This window comes from Crocuta crocuta, unplaced genomic scaffold (genome assembly GCF_008692635.1).
Source record: "Crocuta crocuta isolate KB4526 unplaced genomic scaffold, BGI_CrCroc_1.0 scaffold102, whole genome shotgun sequence".
NCBI classification, from domain to species: domain Eukaryota; kingdom Metazoa; phylum Chordata; class Mammalia; order Carnivora; family Hyaenidae; genus Crocuta; species Crocuta crocuta.
The window spans coordinates 3,663,035-3,680,931 of NW_027530019.1; the positions used below are offsets into that span (position 1 = coordinate 3,663,035).

The 17,897-nt window shown below is 37.4% G+C and overlaps 1 protein-coding gene across 1 annotated transcript in view; it reads right to left on the bottom strand.

Annotated features, from left to right (window-relative positions):
• The window catches only part of AP4E1 (adaptor related protein complex 4 subunit epsilon 1), a 58,908-nt gene that overhangs the window by 15,189 nt on the left and 25,822 nt on the right, over positions 1-17,897 (bottom strand). The window contains exons 9-15 of the mRNA XM_077764408.1: positions 15,818-15,940; positions 15,607-15,716; positions 12,510-12,649; positions 11,124-11,236; positions 10,898-11,016; positions 5,382-5,684; positions 2,792-2,906 (exon numbers count right to left, since the gene is read on the bottom strand). Coding sequence (XP_077620534.1) covers positions 2,792-2,906; positions 5,382-5,684; positions 10,898-11,016; positions 11,124-11,236; positions 12,510-12,649; positions 15,607-15,716; positions 15,818-15,940 — 1,023 coding nt within the window. The remainder of the gene's footprint in view (positions 1-2,791; positions 2,907-5,381; positions 5,685-10,897; positions 11,017-11,123; positions 11,237-12,509; positions 12,650-15,606; positions 15,717-15,817; positions 15,941-17,897) is intronic.

Here is a 17,897-nt window from a genome sequence, read left to right on the forward strand (position 1 = left end):
AGAGTTTGCCACGTTTTTGCTTAACAAGATGCTCTTGGGCACATCCCTATACCAAATGGACTAATGGACCCCCCCCCAAAGTGAAATCTCCCCTTAACCGACAAAGAACAAGGTTTATTCAGATTCGGCTTCTTTTGACTCTGTATACCCAAATGAATTCAATCAGAGCCATAAAAATTCATACTGATATTGTGGTGGAGCAGATGCCAATATCCATTTTCCTCTTCTTTCTAAGTAATAGAACCCTGGATTCTTAGCTAGGCACCTGGCCACCCAGAAAGAAATAACATTTCCAGACTCCTTTGCCATGAACTTGAGTTCTGGCCAATGAAATTATGCATACATTCTGAGCACAACTTCTGGGAGTAATCTTCCTGGGGAAAAAAATAAAAACATCTTTCTTCTCTCCCTTCCTCCTTTACATTCATGAAGCCATCATCAATGCTAGGCTGCCTGCTTCTGGAATTTCTTTAAGGAAAAGAGCAGTAATCTTCTGTCTTGTATAAGGCCCTATATTGTTTTGTTTTCTAATATGCTATGTGGCTATACCTAATCCTAACTGGCATATATATCATTATGGACTATCTGGATTATACCATAAAGGACCTCCTTAAATCATAAAAAAAGTGCCTTATAAAATATAAATGTTAACTTCTGTAATTATTAGTTTCATTTTACAAATACATACACTGTGGCAGAGTTTGCCATGAACTTAACCAGGATTACAAAAACAGGAAAAACGATAGAGCCAGATAAGAAATCAAATACTCTGGTTCCAGAGCTCCCCTCTCAAGTATTATAATGTCTCCTGCAAAGGAAACAACACTTAATCCAAAGAGAACTACATAAATTTTTGTTAGCAAATGAATGATATAGAAGAGAAATCAATACGCAATGGAAAAAAATAATGGGCTAATTAATAATCAGAAGAACTGAGTTCTTGACGTGCATCAGCTATTAATTGGGTGCATGAACTTGGCCTTAATTTCTTTGTCTGTAAGGTGAAGGGTTCAGGCTAGATCAGCAGTCTCCAAATGCTGATTTGATAACCAGGATCAAGCTGACTTTGTAGAATCTCCCACAGACTTTTTCATCCATACAGCCAAGCTTTTAGAGATTCAGATACAAAAGATACAAGAATAGGGCTAAAAATCTGTATCATTTTTTAAAACTCTTTGTGACTCTGATTCATAACCATGTTTGGAAACCACTTGTCTAAACATTCCAAGGTCCTTCTCAGCTAGAAAATCCTCTCCTTTTAAGCTTTTCAGGGGTGCCTGGGTAGCTCAGTCAGTTAAGCGTCCAACTCTTGGTTTCAGCTCAGGTTATGATCTTGCATTTCGTGAGTTCAAACCCCACATCAGGCTCTGTGCTGACAGTGCAGAGCCTGCTTGGGATTCTGTTTCTCCCTCTCTCTGCCCTTTCCCTCCTCACTCTGTCTCTCTCAAAACAAATAAATAAACTTAAAAAAATTAAGCTTTTCAATCACCAAATTTAATTTTCTGTCCCACTTTGACCTCTTTTTAATAGCATATGTGATAGCCAGTTATCCATCCAGCCTCTGCATTAACAAAGTAACACTGAAGAGCTCAAACAATGTTTCCTATGCACAAGTAAAAGCAGAGTTTAAGCCAAAGATCAAGAAAAGATAGAGTTTAAACAAAAGAGCAGAAAGAATTCAAAATCAGAGGTAGAGTTTAAGAGTAAAGAGAAAAAACTAAGCATAGAAGGGGGCAGCATCTGGAAAAGAGATAAAATTCCAAACCTGAGACAACAGAATTAAACATTGTCATCCAAGAAAGGCCCGAAAAGGCTCAAGGTTGAGAATGAACTTCAAGCCACATTATTTTCATTCTTTAGTGAAAATTTCCCAAGATCTTTAGAGATTAATAACAGGAAAGGCCAAAGAGTTTTAAAAGTTCACTAGATGTACAAGAGCTCATGTGCATATGGGAAGCAAGAGGAAAATGACAGGATGCAGAGTCAGGAGAAGGAAGTAGATGACTGAATTGCAACTTACACTTTTCTGGTATCATTTTAAGATTAACCATTTAACTGTACTCATATGCCTACCACAGAGCCTTGAAGGACTTGACAAAATCATTAGATGATGAATGGGGAGAAAAAGAGCTTTCAGCATTGAACTTTTCAGTTTTAACATTCTGAACTCCTACAAAGATAATGGTCTCCCTTTATGCATATAAATACTTCCCATCTACCATCCAAACACCTCAATCATTTCCTCTTTACCAAAATGATGACAGGCATCTTCCCTTGACAGACTACATTTCTAAAATGTGAAGTTATTCTTTCCTTTCTTAGATGTTTCTCACTTCACTGATCAGATATTTTGTTGCAGGAAGCACTGAAACACATTTAAGATATGTAAGACTGCTCAGAATGAAAATGAAACTCACTGGTCCACAGTAACGAGATTTCTTTTCTCAACCTCTCTGTAGATATGCTCCTGTGAATATCTATCAGCCCTCTGTCTAGCACAGTGACCCAACATGATAATTCCATCTTCAAGTTCTTTCAAAGTTCCAGAATGACTATCTTAGGCCCTTATGTATATGAAGCCTATGACTTTGGGAATACCCCTAGGCTAACTTTTTTTTCTGGGTATCCAAAGACCTAGGCAGAATAAACAAGTCACAAGCAGATTTAAAGAGGGATAATCAAAGTAAATATCCTCAATTATTTACATTACATAACTATAATATGAACTGCATTTAAAAAAAAAAAATGATGTCCCTACAATTTAGCTTGTTACAGACCCATGGAAAATTACCTTTCTCCTGAGAAAGCTTTTCCTCCTGCCGCTGGTGGTGAGGTTTGTAAGGTGCTGCCCCCTGACTGAGTTCTTCAGCCACAAAACCATCCAGAAAAGATAAGGAAGCATCTACCTGTATTAAAGTGAAGCAAAAATTAGAAATTTAAAAAATTTACCCTAAACAGCAGACTGTACATTCACATAACTAATTTCAATCCATATGTCCTAAAAATAATTTTTAAGTGAAAAACAGAACTTCAGTTCTAAAAATGCTACCAGTGCTAACCACCTCTCTAGCTTTCTAAAACATCTATATTCAAATCACTCAGCTAAGAAGGTAACAGTGTAAGTCATCTGCAGCTATAATTAATAATAATAATAATAATTTCACTCCACTGCAGAATAAACTTTTGAGCACCCAGTATGTTAGAGCATCATGTTAGATGCTATGATAGAGACAAAGAGAGACAGTTCCTGCCCTCATGAGACTTTAACCTACTAGAGAAGACATCTACCCTATGAGCTACAGTGTTAGTTTGCTGCTAGGGCCTAAAACCAAGGTGCTGGCAAAGCTGATCCTTCAGGAGGCTCCAAGGGAGAATAAGTTCCTTCTCCCTTCTAGCTTCTAAAGGCACCATCATTCCCTGGCTTGTGGCCCCATCACTCTAATCTCTACGTCTGTTGTTAGCTGGCTTTCTACTGACTCTTTGCTTACTTTTATAAGAACTCTTGTGATCATGCCTTCTTGGACAATCCAAAATAATCTCCCTGTCAAAAATTCCTTAATTTAAACACATCTGCCAAGTTCTTATTACCATGTAAGGTAACAAATACACAGGCAGCAGGGATTAAAGTATGCACATCTTGGGGGAGGCCACTTTTCAGACCCCTGACAGTGCCTTTATCTATCCTATTCTTTTCTACCTGAAAATACCTTTTCACAAATCTATGGAAAATTAATTTCAGCAGGAATAGAAAGGTATGAGAGAATGAATAAATGAAAAGAAATAGAGCTAAAGAAAGAGTAAGGGGAAAAGGATAAAAGAAAAAAATGAGGAAAGAAGAATGAGATGTACACAAAAAGATATAGCAGTGGTGGCCTCAGAAACCACAAATTTACTTCTCCTGGTTTAGCCAAGTGTATGCAAACAGCTCCAATAGTTAGAAGAGAAGATGAATATCAAATACTTAAGTGGCATGTCACACTCTAAATTTGGGAAGGTTTGATTTCAGTAAGATTCTTACAAAATGAAGCTATGTCATCTTCATTATCTTTCACTGGAAGAAAGAGGAAAAAGAGTTACTTCCTAGTTGCATTCCACCTATAGCTTATTTAGGGGAGCCTGAGTGCCTCAGTTGGTTAAGCATCTGATTCTTGGTTTCAGGTCAGGCCATGATCTTACAGTTTGTGCGTCTGAACCCCGCATCAGGCACAGCACTGACATCCCTGGGGTGGCTTGGGATTCTCTCTCCCTCTCTCTGCCCCTCCACCACTCTCTCTCTCTCTCTCTTTCCTTCTCTTTCTCTCAAAATAAATAAATAAGCTTTAAAAAAATACTATGTATAGCCTATTTATTCACCATTTCAATGAACATCTCCGGACTGCCTACCAAATGTGAAAGCAATGTGTCTGCCCATGAGGAGCTTTTGAAAGAACTAAAGAACAAAGAGGTTTAAAATGAAAACAAGTCATGAAAATCCAAGTGAAAATCCCATGAAAATCCATGGGAATCATGAAATTCCCAAGAATTAGTGGGAATGCTGCTCCTCCTCTCCTCCTTCTCAACTATATGACATCTAGCAAATAAAAATTTGTAAAAATCTGGCTTCCTTTTGGCAATTTCCTAACTTACACCAGTCTGGAGAAGAGATCAGTACATATTCAGAGAGTGAGTAGTAATTGAGCCCATTAGGTTAAAAAGACTAGTGGCTGAAAGTTAGGTGGGAGAAGGAACTGTGGTTGATCAGGTTCCAACGTGGTAAAGAGGTTAGACACTAGGTGGACAAAATGCAACAGAGAACTATTTTTTACATTCTCAAAGATAACAAAATAATAAAACGGCATATTATGGAAGTTCAAAGGAGATTTAAAAATTTAATTCTTTTTTTTTTAAGTGTATTTATTTTGAGAGAGACAGAGACAGTGCAGGTGGGGAGGTGCAGAGGGAGAAAGGGAGAAAGAGAATGCCACGGAGGCTCCACACTGCCAGCACAGAGCCTGACACCTGACGTGAGACTTGAAACTACGAAGCCATGAGATCATGACCTGAGCCAAAAGCAAGAATGCGATGATCAACCAACCGACCCACCCAGGTGACCTCCCCAAAATTTAATTCTTGAACTACCATCTATTAAAAGAGACTGCCACTGGATATAAATTGCTTCAGTGCAGTTCTCTGGAAGAGATACTGCTCAATTCCCGGCTCTTTAGGATCACTACTGAACTGAAGCTCTCAAGTTCTCTCGTATGATGTGAGAAAAACTTCAATCTTTACCTATAGTGTTACAGAAAGTATACTTTGATATATTCCTGATACATCATAATGGTAAGAATTATTATGTTTAGAGACCACGCAGTTTTTGCAAAGATAAAATACAGACGCCTTACCACCATGTCTTCACAGCTCTTATCAACTGGAAGCAAGCTCTTCATAAGTTCCACATTCTCACGTAAGTGTTTTAATTCAAACGCATGCTGTCTCATACAAGTATCCAAAGATACGGTGAATTCCTGGATTAATCTCTCAACTATGTTAGAAGAGTGTGCTCGGGGAGTCAACTTGGTAACAGCTGCAAGTAACCAGGCTTTTGTTTCTGAAGAAACCGAGTCATTCATAAGTAACTTGTAGAGCTTGGTTATAATTTCCTCTGGCGTTTCCTTATCTAAGAGGTAGGAATACTCCCCTAACACCTATGAGTAAAACAAAGAGACTATTCATATAGAAATATCAAGTCACACAGCAAATCGTACTTGGAAATCCAAAGAAAGTAGCTACTGCTGGAGTGAATTTAATCTAGATTTAAACATATTCTCATGGTGAAGAAATTATTAGATAAAGATAAAATTGTATATTTTAGGGTCAAAATTATACCAAGAATTAGAACTCAATACCAAAAGATTTTCCACATCTTTATCATTCACAATATATGCAGCAGCATACCTTTAAAAGCGAGCTTTCTTCTGAACTTCCAGTTCGGTTGTTGTTTTTTATAAACACTTCCACATTCTGTTACCTACTCTGCAATTAGCATTGAAACCAGTGGTTCTCACATGCTTGCATGCATGAGAGTCACCTAAGGTGTTTCATTTCTAGGTTCTACCCCCAGATATTGTGAGTGAGTGTGTCTACGGTCAGGATCTACAGTGCACATTTTGAACTGGCATCAGCTGATTCTATGATCCACGGAAGAAACTCTAAGGAATGCTGACCTTTGTTACATATCCTTTTTCTTATATCTAACTTATTTAGGTAGTACCTAATCCTACTGGCCTAAAAATTATTAATAAACTGATAATTCATGTAGTGTGAGATCTTTTCTAAGTGCTATTTGGCGTGTTTTCATGTCTTTGATGTAACACTGGTACCAGCAGGAAAAAAATGGAGGGAGGTGAAGTGATAGGCAAGGGAAACTTTATAGCTAGTGACAACAAAAGGAGGAAAAATTAAGAGAAATAAATAAATCCAATCCTTAAAGTAGCAAGATAATTTTTTGAGTGGTTTAATAAGATGAAAGATATCTCTAGAAAAGCTGGTAATCTAAAACCCAGTTCAAAACTTTTGGAGGGCAGTGTTGCCTGGATGGCGCAGTTGGCTGAGCATCCAACTCTTGATTTCAGCTCAGGTCGTGATCATAGGGTCAGGAGATCAAGCCTTGCATCAGGCTCTGCACTGGTGTGGAACCTGCCTGGGATTCTCTCTCTCCCTCTGCCCCCTCCCTGTTCTCTTTCTCTCTAAAATAAATAATAATAATAATAATAATAATAATGGGAAAACAGAGTAGGTGCATTTTCCCTATTTCTCCCATTAAATAAACCTAAAATCTTTGATGTTATATATAAAACACGCCAAAAAAGACACAAATAGGTGGAGAAAAGAAGGCCAATTGCTAAGGACCTCGGGATAGTACAGTGAGTTATCTGCTGCCTCATATACTCCAGACTGAGTAGTAGAGAGACAGCAACCTGGAAACAGCCATGGGCACAGACAGAACATCCCAAGGAAAGCCTGCCCTCTAGACAAAGAGCCAGAAAGACAAAAAGCTTTTATTTTTTTATTTTTTTAATGTTTATGTATTTATTTTGAGAGAGAGAGAGAGCAAGCAAGGAAGGGATAGAGAGAAAGAGAAAGGGAGAGCCTAGTGCAGAGCCTGATGCAGGGATCAATCTCACGACCCTGGGATCATGACCAGAGCCAAAATCAAGAGTCAGACACTTAACTGACTGNGGTGTGGAACCTGCCTGGGATTCTCTCTCTCCCTCTGCCCCCTCCCTGTTCTCTTTCTCTCTAAAATAAATAATAATAATAATAATAATAATAATGGGAAAACAGAGTAGGTGCATTTTCCCTATTTCTCCCATTAAATAAACCTAAAATCTTTGATGTTATATATAAAACACGCCAAAAAAGACACAAATAGGTGGAGAAAAGAAGGCCAATTGCTAAGGACCTCGGGATAGTACAGTGAGTTATCTGCTGCCTCATATACTCCAGACTGAGTAGTAGAGAGACAGCAACCTGGAAACAGCCATGGGCACAGACAGAACATCCCAAGGAAAGCCTGCCCTCTAGACAAAGAGCCAGAAAGACAAAAAGCTTTTATTTTTTTATTTTTTTAATGTTTATGTATTTATTTTGAGAGAGAGAGAGAGCAAGCAAGGAAGGGATAGAGAGAAAGAGAAAGGGAGAGCCTAGTGCAGAGCCTGATGCAGGGATCAATCTCACGACCCTGGGATCATGACCAGAGCCAAAATCAAGAGTCAGACACTTAACTGACTGAGCCACACAGGTGCCCCAGGAAGACAGAAAACTTTTAGACAATAACCCTGCTGATCCAGCTAAGCACCACATAGGAAAAAAAACACAGACTCACCCACACCAGCAAAGGCTGAGCGGAGAGCCAAGACTTCCACCCCTACCAGGCTGTAAGAGGCACCCCAATTCCCTCAGAACTGAGAAGACTCAGTAGAGAGCCAGGACTTGCATCCCCACCAAGCTGTCGAGAGGCCTACTCCTCTGCAGTGTCCATAAAGACCACATATGAAGCCTGTACTTTATACCCTCTACCCGGGTATCAAGAGGGACTCTTCCGCCCCTCCACTGGGGTGGTGTCACAAGCCCACTGCAGAGTCAGGATTTTCACCACTGCTCAGCCACTGCAGGACCATCCCTCCACCGTGTCAGCGGAAGCCACACAGAGATCTCAACACCTGTGTCACAACACCATTACCGAAAGAATCCAATCAACATTTACCAAACACACCAACAACAGCAGAATATCCACTCTTTTCGAGCACTCACAGAACATATAATAAGACATATCTTAGGCCATAAAACAAACCTCAACAAACTTAACAGAACTAAATTCACAGAGTATTTCCTCTGATGACAATGGCAAACTATAAGTCAGTAACAGGAAAGATAACAGAAAATTTTCTAAACACTTAAAAACTAAACAATACTCTTGTACACAATTTTTAAACAGAAAGAAGAATATTCCTGACTCATTTTATGACACTATTATTAGTTTGATATCAAAACCAAAACAATAGAGTAGAAAAAAAAAATCTCATGAATTCTTAACAAGGTCTCAATAAATCTATTGAAAAAATCCTAGATTAGTAAGTGAGTTCAGCAAGATTGCAGTGTGTTAAAATCAAACTACAAAAATCTATTGTATTTGAATAAACTAGCAACAAACATGTGGGAACCAAAATTAAAAGTACAATATATTTACTACTGCTCTAAAGAAATTGAAATGCTTAAGTATAAATCTAACAAAACCTGCAGAGAATCTGTACGTTGTAGAAAGAAATAAAAGCGCTATAAATATATGGAGTGACATGCTAAATTCATGGAAGGAAAAAAAATGAATAGCTGCCAAATACAACAACCCATTTAGGAAAAGTTATCAATTCTAAAACCACTGATGAAAGATAGTTAAGGAGGGGCACTTGGGTGGCTCAGTTTGCTAAGCATCCGACTTCACTCAGGTTGTAATCTCACAGTTCATGGGTTTGAGCCCCGCATCAGGCTCTGTGCTGGCAGTCTGCGTTGGTGGTATAGTGGTGAGCATAGCTGCGTTCCAGGCTCTGTGCTGGCAGCTCAGAGCCTGAAGCCTGTTTCAGATTCTGTGTCTCCCTCTGTCTCTGCACCTCCCCCGCTCATGTTCTGTCTGTCTCAAAAATAAATAAACACTAAAAAAAGTTAAAAAAAAAAAAAAAGAAAGTTAAGGAAAAGACGTTCACACATAGCCCCTTAGAATCACCTCACAGATTAGCCATAAATTACTAAGAAAGGGCATCTTTACAATGGAAGAGAGAGATCTGAAGGTCATCATCTTAACTAAACAAAGAAACCTAAAATCACTAGTAATTGGAGGAACTGATATTATATGTGTCCTGATGATACAGTAGGAAGTACATAACATTGCTGATATAATATTCTTCCTAAAAATGTTTAACCAAACCAGAAATAAGGAGTCAAATTCAGAATGCTGGACATTCTACATGTCAACAGTATTCATCCAAAAAACTGGTATCATGAAAACAAAAAGAAAGTGAGGATACAGAATATATAGAATAAAAGGCTAAAAAGAGAACTAAATGCAATTTGTGATCCCTGACTGGATCCAGGATTGGTAGTAGTAGAAAAATAGCCATAACAGACATTTTTTGGACAACTGGATAAATGTGAACATGGACTATAAGATATTATAAAGAAATAATGTGGTTTTTTTTAATATCACTATCAATATAAGTGATATTAATGAATTAATGTTACATTTCTTAGGTCTAATAATGGTTCTATGACAGAACAATGTCATTCTTAGAAGATTCACATTGAATTATTTTTGGAGGGTCATGATGTCTGCAATTTATAGGTAGATCTAGATCTAGATGTAGATATAGTAAAGCAAAGGTGGTTACAAATATTAACAGGGAATCTAAATGAAAAGTATAGAGGTATTTATTATACCAGTTTCAACTTTCCTGCGGATGAGAAAAAAAATTCTTAAATAAAAGTCTGGGTAAAATTTAAGTTAACATGCTAACATTTGGTAAAACTATAAAATATTAAAATATGCATACCCTACAATCCTGCAGTTGTACTTCACCAAAGCTCCCCCTACAGAAACATTCACCCATATACACAACAAAAAATACAAACAGGTGATGGTATGTAGGCAATTACATATGATTATGTGCCAGAAGATGTGACCTTCATCTTGCAATGGATGATCTCTTTGCTGGCTTTGATGAAGCAAGGAGGCATGTTGGGAGGCCCACATGCAAGAAACTGAGGGCAGCTCTAGGAACTAAGGGTAGCCTACAGTCAACAGTCTGAACTTCAAACCCTCAGTCGTACAACTGCAAGAAACAGATTTCTTCTAACAACCACACGAGCTTGGAAGTGGATCCTTCACCAGTCAAGTTTCAGATGAAACAGCAGCTCCAGCCAACACCTGACTGCAACCCTACGCAGAGAACCCAGCTAAGCCACGTCTCAACTCCTGACCCACAGAAACTGTGAAATAATAAATTTATGTTGTTTGAAGCACTAAGTCTGTGGTAATACACAGCAACGAAAAACTAATATGACACAGATGCATGAGTATTCAAATACTCTAACATAGATTCACAGAGAAAATACAATAAATGTATTGTAGACCCAGACAGATACCTAACCAGGTGTCTATACTACACATACCAGACAAGTGAGATGAAAGGGAGAATGAATAGACAGGTAGATAGTTAAGTGACAAACTAGCCAATGAGAAAGAACATGGACAGCTAAAGGAGTTAGAACAGAACTGAATGATTTCTGAAGGAAATATATTGCTAGAACTGGGTTTTATGAAAAAAGCAACATTATAAATACTTATGATCTAATGTACTTTGCTCACCCAACTCATAACTTGAAGAAATTTCTGTGGATAGAACACATTTTCCGCATCTAGTAAAGTGAGATAAGACTGAACTGCATAGAGCCTTAATTGTTGATCTTCTGTTTCATCATCAAAACCTACAAAGAAATTGATATATCATTTTAACTTTCATTAAAAACTCTAATGACTCTGTAATAAAAACATTTAATTTTGAAATCTTCCCTGAATGCAGTAACTTACTAACCTTCTGCTAGCAGTCTCAGAAAGTTATTGGGAATATCAGGATGCATGACGTCTCCTCCCACTGAAAACACAGCATTCATTGTCTGAATAAACCACGCATTATCCGGGGCATATGTGTCCACAGTGTTAAGACCAAGTACACTTCCAAACGTCACTTACTAAAATTACCTTTTCTGCATCAATCTTTTAAAGAATAACCCCCAACCCATCCTACTTATGTATTTTTACTTTTAACCTCTGCCAATTAATTGTGCTACACTCCAGTTTTATGTAGAATAGGTGCTCAGTAAAAAAGCTTATTTAATAAGCTTAATAAACTAAGTTCTTGTTGCTTCATCTAGCACCATGCTTTGTACACACTAAGCATCCAATAAATAAGCGTGAAAAAATTTAAAGAAATGTTCCAGTTGCCTAAGGACAAATAACGGGAAGTGACATACACTTCAAGAGGCTAAATGTGATGTGTATACTTAAACAAGCTATTTAATCTTTTTTCTAACCTGTTCTTCTTCAGTTCTAAAATTCTATCATTCTGCTGACCAGAGTTATGTGTGGCACTAGGTAACAGAAAACTATACTTAAGCAACTTCCAAGATGTCTGACTGGATTAATATTGTACATTTATTCTTCCTTTGATTTAAATAACAGACATCTTTAAAGAATAGAATATCTTTGTGACCTGTAAAGTTCTCTGACTTTAGAAAGCAAATGTGAAGAAAAGTGACATGTGAATGGCATTCCTAACTATCTTACTGGGACAATTTCCAGTATAAACAACAGCATAAAGGATAAATTTTAGAACGCTGATCCCTACTCCCAAGGACCCCCTGCAAAACAACAAGAACTTTTACCAGAAAAAAACTAATTATGAAATAATATCAAAGATAAGGAGGCAATGAAAAAGGAATCAGGCAGAGGTTCCTGTGTCTTTCTGCTCATAACACTGATCAACTGAATGAAAAGAACCAGGCGGGAAAAGCCATCCACTAAGAAGCCTACACAAATTCCTGTTTTTGACAAGAAAGGCCTGAATATCAGGTATGGGAAAAGTTATTGTGTGTCTCTGAACTCAACTTGCAAGTGACCACATCTAAACCAATCATTCTAATGTCACTATGTAACTGGGGTGCCTGGGTGGCTCGGTCTTAGGTTCAGCACCCAACTTGGGCTTAGGTCATGATCTCACAGCTCATGAGCTCGAGCCATGCATCAGGCTCTATGCTGAGAGATCAGAGCCTGGAGCCTACTTCAGATTCTGTATCTCCCTCCCTCTGAACCTTCCCTGCTTGCAGTCTCTCTCTCAAAAATGAATAAACATTAAAAAAATTTTTTTAAGTCACTATGTAACAAAAGGTATTTCACGACTTATGGTCCAAACAAAGGATATTTCTCAGCGAGCTCAGCTATTTTGCCAACCAAATTGACGATGATATACTCTTCTTTGCTCTGTTGTAAATATTCAAGCATTTTCTGGACAATCACTGTTATATTCTGTGCATTAGTAATTCTGTAAAGAAGTTCCAGAGTCTATTTAAGAGAAATAAAAACACCATTATAAAACTTTATGTATGATAATTCCAGTAAACACAGCAATATATAGGTTTATAATACCATTGATTCTCCCATTTTATACAGATCAACTGGGCAGTCAGTTAATAAGTGCTGAAGAAATGCACATTTTTTTTTAGAAATGCACATTTTAACTAAACAGAACTTAAGAAAGGTAGAATCTACTGTCAAAAAAATGAATTATGATCAGTTTTATTGATACCAGTAATAATTGTAATGTGACTACTTCTACATGAGAGGCCATGTAAAGACTAAAAAATTAAAAGGTTTATAATCTATTTTCTAAGTGCTGATGCATAGGGGCACATGTACCCCAATGTTCATAGCAGCACTCTCAATAACAGCCAAAACATGGAAAGAGCCTAAGTGTCTATCAATGGGCGAATGGATAAAAATGTAACAGCTTCTTAAACCTGTATCACTTATGCCTGTATGTGTGTCTATACACACATATATACACAAATGAAAATCCAGTCTTACAAACTATATTTTCCACACTACTCAAACAATAGAAAATAGCCCTTGAAAGGGTTTGTCAGCTGAGGGCAAGTGGCCTCTACTGGATGAACAAAGGTTGGGGGCTCAAGTGCTTCAAAGCCTTTAGCAAGGCCTCTGTTCAGAATCTCAGGCAGCAAGGAAAAACCATGTTATAGCTGCTTTGTCAGTGCTCAGGAATATTCCTCTTGGTTCCTCTTAAAGGAAGACCAGTACCAGAGCAAGCTCCCATCTGTGCTTTCTGAGGCCCTACTTAAGGTTCTAAAAATATCGTTAATGCCTAGAAATCAATATGAGACCAATAGCAGGACTGAGAAAGTATCATTTACTAGTATTTTAGGATCAACAACATTAACTGCAAGAGAATTTCCTCATAGCCTACTTGTCAAACTTGTTCAAAATATCTTTAGGGTTCTTTGTAATTGAAAAATTACGAATTACAAAATATTTGCCAGGATTTCAAGTACAAAAGGTAACTGTTTTAGTTCATTCTTAACTCCATTTTAAAATCTATAAATACATAGGTTCCCCCATTAATAGCTTTCAGTTTATATAGCTGTTTCAGACATGCTCCCTGTAGACTCTAAACTATATGTTATATATTTTTAGATAATTACACCAAATTTATTTCCTACTCTAAGACCATGCAATTTAGCATTTCCAGGATTGCATGAGACAGAGTATTAGGAACTGCATGGCTCAAGAGAGGACTTTTATGTTAGTTCCTTCTTGCCTTCTTTCTCCCTGTGAGAAAGAAAATTCCCAGGCAAATGGGAATCCCAGTATGAAACAACAGGTCACTCCACATCCACGACCAAAGTTCTTCTATGTAACTACTCACAGAGGTTAGACACAATAGCAGCATTCAAAGAGACAGTACTGTAGTGCCTTCCTGGAGTATCACTGATACTACTTTCCCCCAAGAATTCAAACTACTTTTCTCACAGCAGGTAACAGACAAAACAGATCAGACTTGATAATTTCAAAAGACGTTTATTTTCCCTTTGACTCTCATTTTTAAATAAGGGCCAATACTTAAAAACCTCAATAAGAAAACTGTACCTAAGTCAACTCTGTTCAATTTATAGTGTAGCCAACCACATAAAGAAAACGCATGTTCTGTATCTGTTCAAAGTGGAAGAGCCAAATAATTACTGTTATTGTCCTTTGGTGCCTTCTCATTCTTCTATGACGCCTACACATAGAAAGTAGGCCAACTACAAACGTCCCAGACTTGAGGTAACAATTTTCAGAAGATTTAAAAATATAAACACAAAAAGAAAAAACATATGTATATGATAATTTCTCAAAAACACTTTTGTTTCAAAAATAGTACCTTTTAAATTCAAAATTTATACCTTTCTTTCAGAATTATAATTGTTTAATGAAGTAGTATCCTTCCCATAAGCTACTTTTAACTCAATGCTTTTAAGTAATTCAGATGTCCAATAAATTATCTTTATTTTTAAAATAAAAAATAAAAACATTCATTCTTCCTAACTAGGTCCCATGTACCATTTTATTTATTTCTAAATATAATTAATTGTCAAATTAGCTTCCATATAATACCTAGTGCTCATTCCAACAAGTGCCCTCCTCAATGCCTATCGCCTCCATATATCATTTTAAATGAAGGCACAGAGTGATTTGTTTACATGAAAATTAACAGAAACACATATATAGGCACCCAAGTGGTCAGTGAAGCAATTCTAAGAAGTTCAAATCATTTGGGGGTTATTTTTATTAACTCTTTCACTACTTCTACATATTTAATAAGGAATGCATTAGCCCACTTTACAGATGTTGAGAAGAGTATGAAAAAATATTATTCATCATAAATTACGTCTTGGGGCGCCTGGGTGGCTTAGTCGGTTAAGCGTCCGACTTTCGCTTAGGTCATGATCTCGCGGTTCGTGGGTTCGAGCCCCGCATCGGGCTCTGTGCTGACTGCCAGCTCGGAGCCTGGAGCCTATTTCAGAGTCTGTGTCTCCCCCTCTCTCTGACCCTCCCCTGCTCATGCTGTCTCTCTCTCTCCTAGAAATAAATTTAAAAAAATAAAATAAAATAAATAAATAAATAAATTACATCTTAAATTACATTAACAGAAAGATCTGGAAATAGAATTCAGGTCTCTTCTTGGACCGAAAAACATATTAATGAATCCATACAGGTAACTGAACCTAACTCCTCTAACTCATAGGTTAAAAACATTTGTGAAGATATGGACACAGGGCTTTTTAGAAAAGCTCCTTAAACTTTACTAGAAAGAATAAAATACACTCAAAAGTTAAAATACACGTGTGTGTGTGTGTGTCACACACACACACACACACAGTCTACTACTTTCCTCTCTCCATAATACTAAACAGAAGTTTAAAAACTATAACACTTCACGTACACTATTCAAAGTACCAGTTTACCTCTCTTTTAATAATGGGATCAGGATGGTCTAAGCATTCAATTATGGTCATCTGGTGCTGAAGAGCCAGAGTGGGATCCTGCTGGATAACATAGGTAAGAGCCTTCAGCCCTAGAAACAAAGATTACGTTGTACAAAGTGACTTGAAACAAATATCCAGCAAATTTCAAGAGCTCTTTGTAATATCTGCCAAAATTACCTAATCATCTTACCTAAGTATTTGAGATTTATTTTAGGTGACAGAACAAATTTTCCAATGCACTTGGCAGCCTTCTCAAGTAATTCTGATTTAGGATAAATAGAATAAACTGTATGCACACATTCAAAGAGAATAGCTAAAGAAAGAAAATATAAAAATGTCAGGGATCATGTTAAGGCATAATAAAAGAACTTACTTGTGTAGAGCTTAGAACAAAACAAGCTAATTAGAAGGTCAGTTTTAGTAAAAAATTATTTACAGAAAATGTTCAAAGATAGGAACTTTGCTGTTTTCAGGCTTACACAGTTNTACCATAATATATATATATATTAATAGCTAGAAATGATGCATTCATTCATGCAACAAGTATTTACTGAACACCTCCTATGTGCCAGGCATTGTTCTAATAGTATGGATACAGCAGTGAACAAAAAAGATAAAAACCCCTGCCCTTAAGGAGCTCACATTCTAATGGACACATAAGTAATATATTCATTGTTCTTATATAAACAGGTGTTTCCAACACTGCTTGAATGCTTCAAAATTTGTTCTCAGGCAGTTTCTACCATCTATACATAGAAACTATATACGTAGTTTATATCAATGTAATCATTTTAGGATGCTCTAGCATTCATTTCAAAGTAGGGCCACTTCATAAAAATCCTCAAGTCACTTCTTTAAAAGAAACCTCAAGGAACACTGAACAATCTATACAACATTTTGATAGTGTTCAAATTTGATTTTCTAATACAAAGATTGGATAACTATGATAATGATCAAAATAGACACTAAATTTTTTTTCAAACTCTTTAAAAGAGCCTGAGTCAAGGAGCCTGAGCTTTGTGATGGTAAACAAAGAAGAACGAGCGGTATCAAGTCCTGCATGTGCCATGGAAGCACAGTATAAGTGAGGCACAGACTCAGCGGACTTAACAGTCCTACAAGTTGAGGTATCAGGTGTCCTTGACAGAACCATTTCTTCTCTTTCCTAAAGCTTAAAACAAAACAATCGGATACTTTGTTGTGTCCAACATAGATCTTGAGTATTCAACCAGCTAGGTTTTCTACTGTTAGGTTGCCTATCAACTGATTCACACATAATCTTTGTATAAAAAACTTTATAAAAACTTTTTCTATAGAAGGAGAAAGAGAGAAAATAAATCAGAAATACAAATTTCTCTTTAGGAAGGGGACTGACTTTAAAAGAAAACCTACAAAGATAGTTAATTGAACCTAGAAAGATACTCTGTAAATTCAGATGTTATGCTGTAAAATGTCCTTATTCTGGCCATGAAAAAAGTTAACTTTATGACTTCATGAACTAAACAAAAAGAGGCTTAGTCAAGTGACTGACCAACTAAGGCAGGAACGGATAAACTACCACTAAATCCATCCCTTGACCTATTTTTGCAAGCCTGTGAACTAAGAACAATTTTTACTTTTTTTTTTGAGATATAATTGACATATAACATTATATGAGTCTCAGGTGTACAATTCCATTTTTTAAAGGTCGTAGAAAAACAAAGTAACAAAGGAGAATTTATGACAGAAACCTGTATTACCTACAAAGCCTAAAATATTTACTACCTGGCCCCCTTTTCAGAAAGTGTTTGGGGCGCCTGGGTGGCTCGGTCAGTTGAGCGTCCAACTTCGACTCAGGTCATGACCTCACAGTTTGTGGGTTTGAGCCCCGCGTCGGGCTCTGTGCTGACAGCCAGCTCAGAGCCTGGAGCCTGTTTCAGATTCTGTGTCTCCCTCTCTCTCTGACCCTCCCCTGCTCATGCTGTCTCCCCCTCTCTCTTAGAAATAAATTTGAGGGGCACCTGGGTGGCTTAGTCGGTTAAGCGTCCGACTTTCGCTTAGGTCATGATCTCGCGGTTCGTGGGTTCGAGCCCCGCATCGGGCTCTGTGCTGACTGCCAGCTCAGAGCCTGGAGCCTGTTTCAGTCTGTGACTCCCTCTCTCTCTGACCCTCCCCTGCTCACGCTGTCTCTCTCTCTCTCCTAGAAATAAATAAAACATTAATAAAAAATAAAACCACCTTTGGAGGTTTCTTAAAAAAAAAAAAGAAAAGAAAGTGTTTGCCAAACCCAG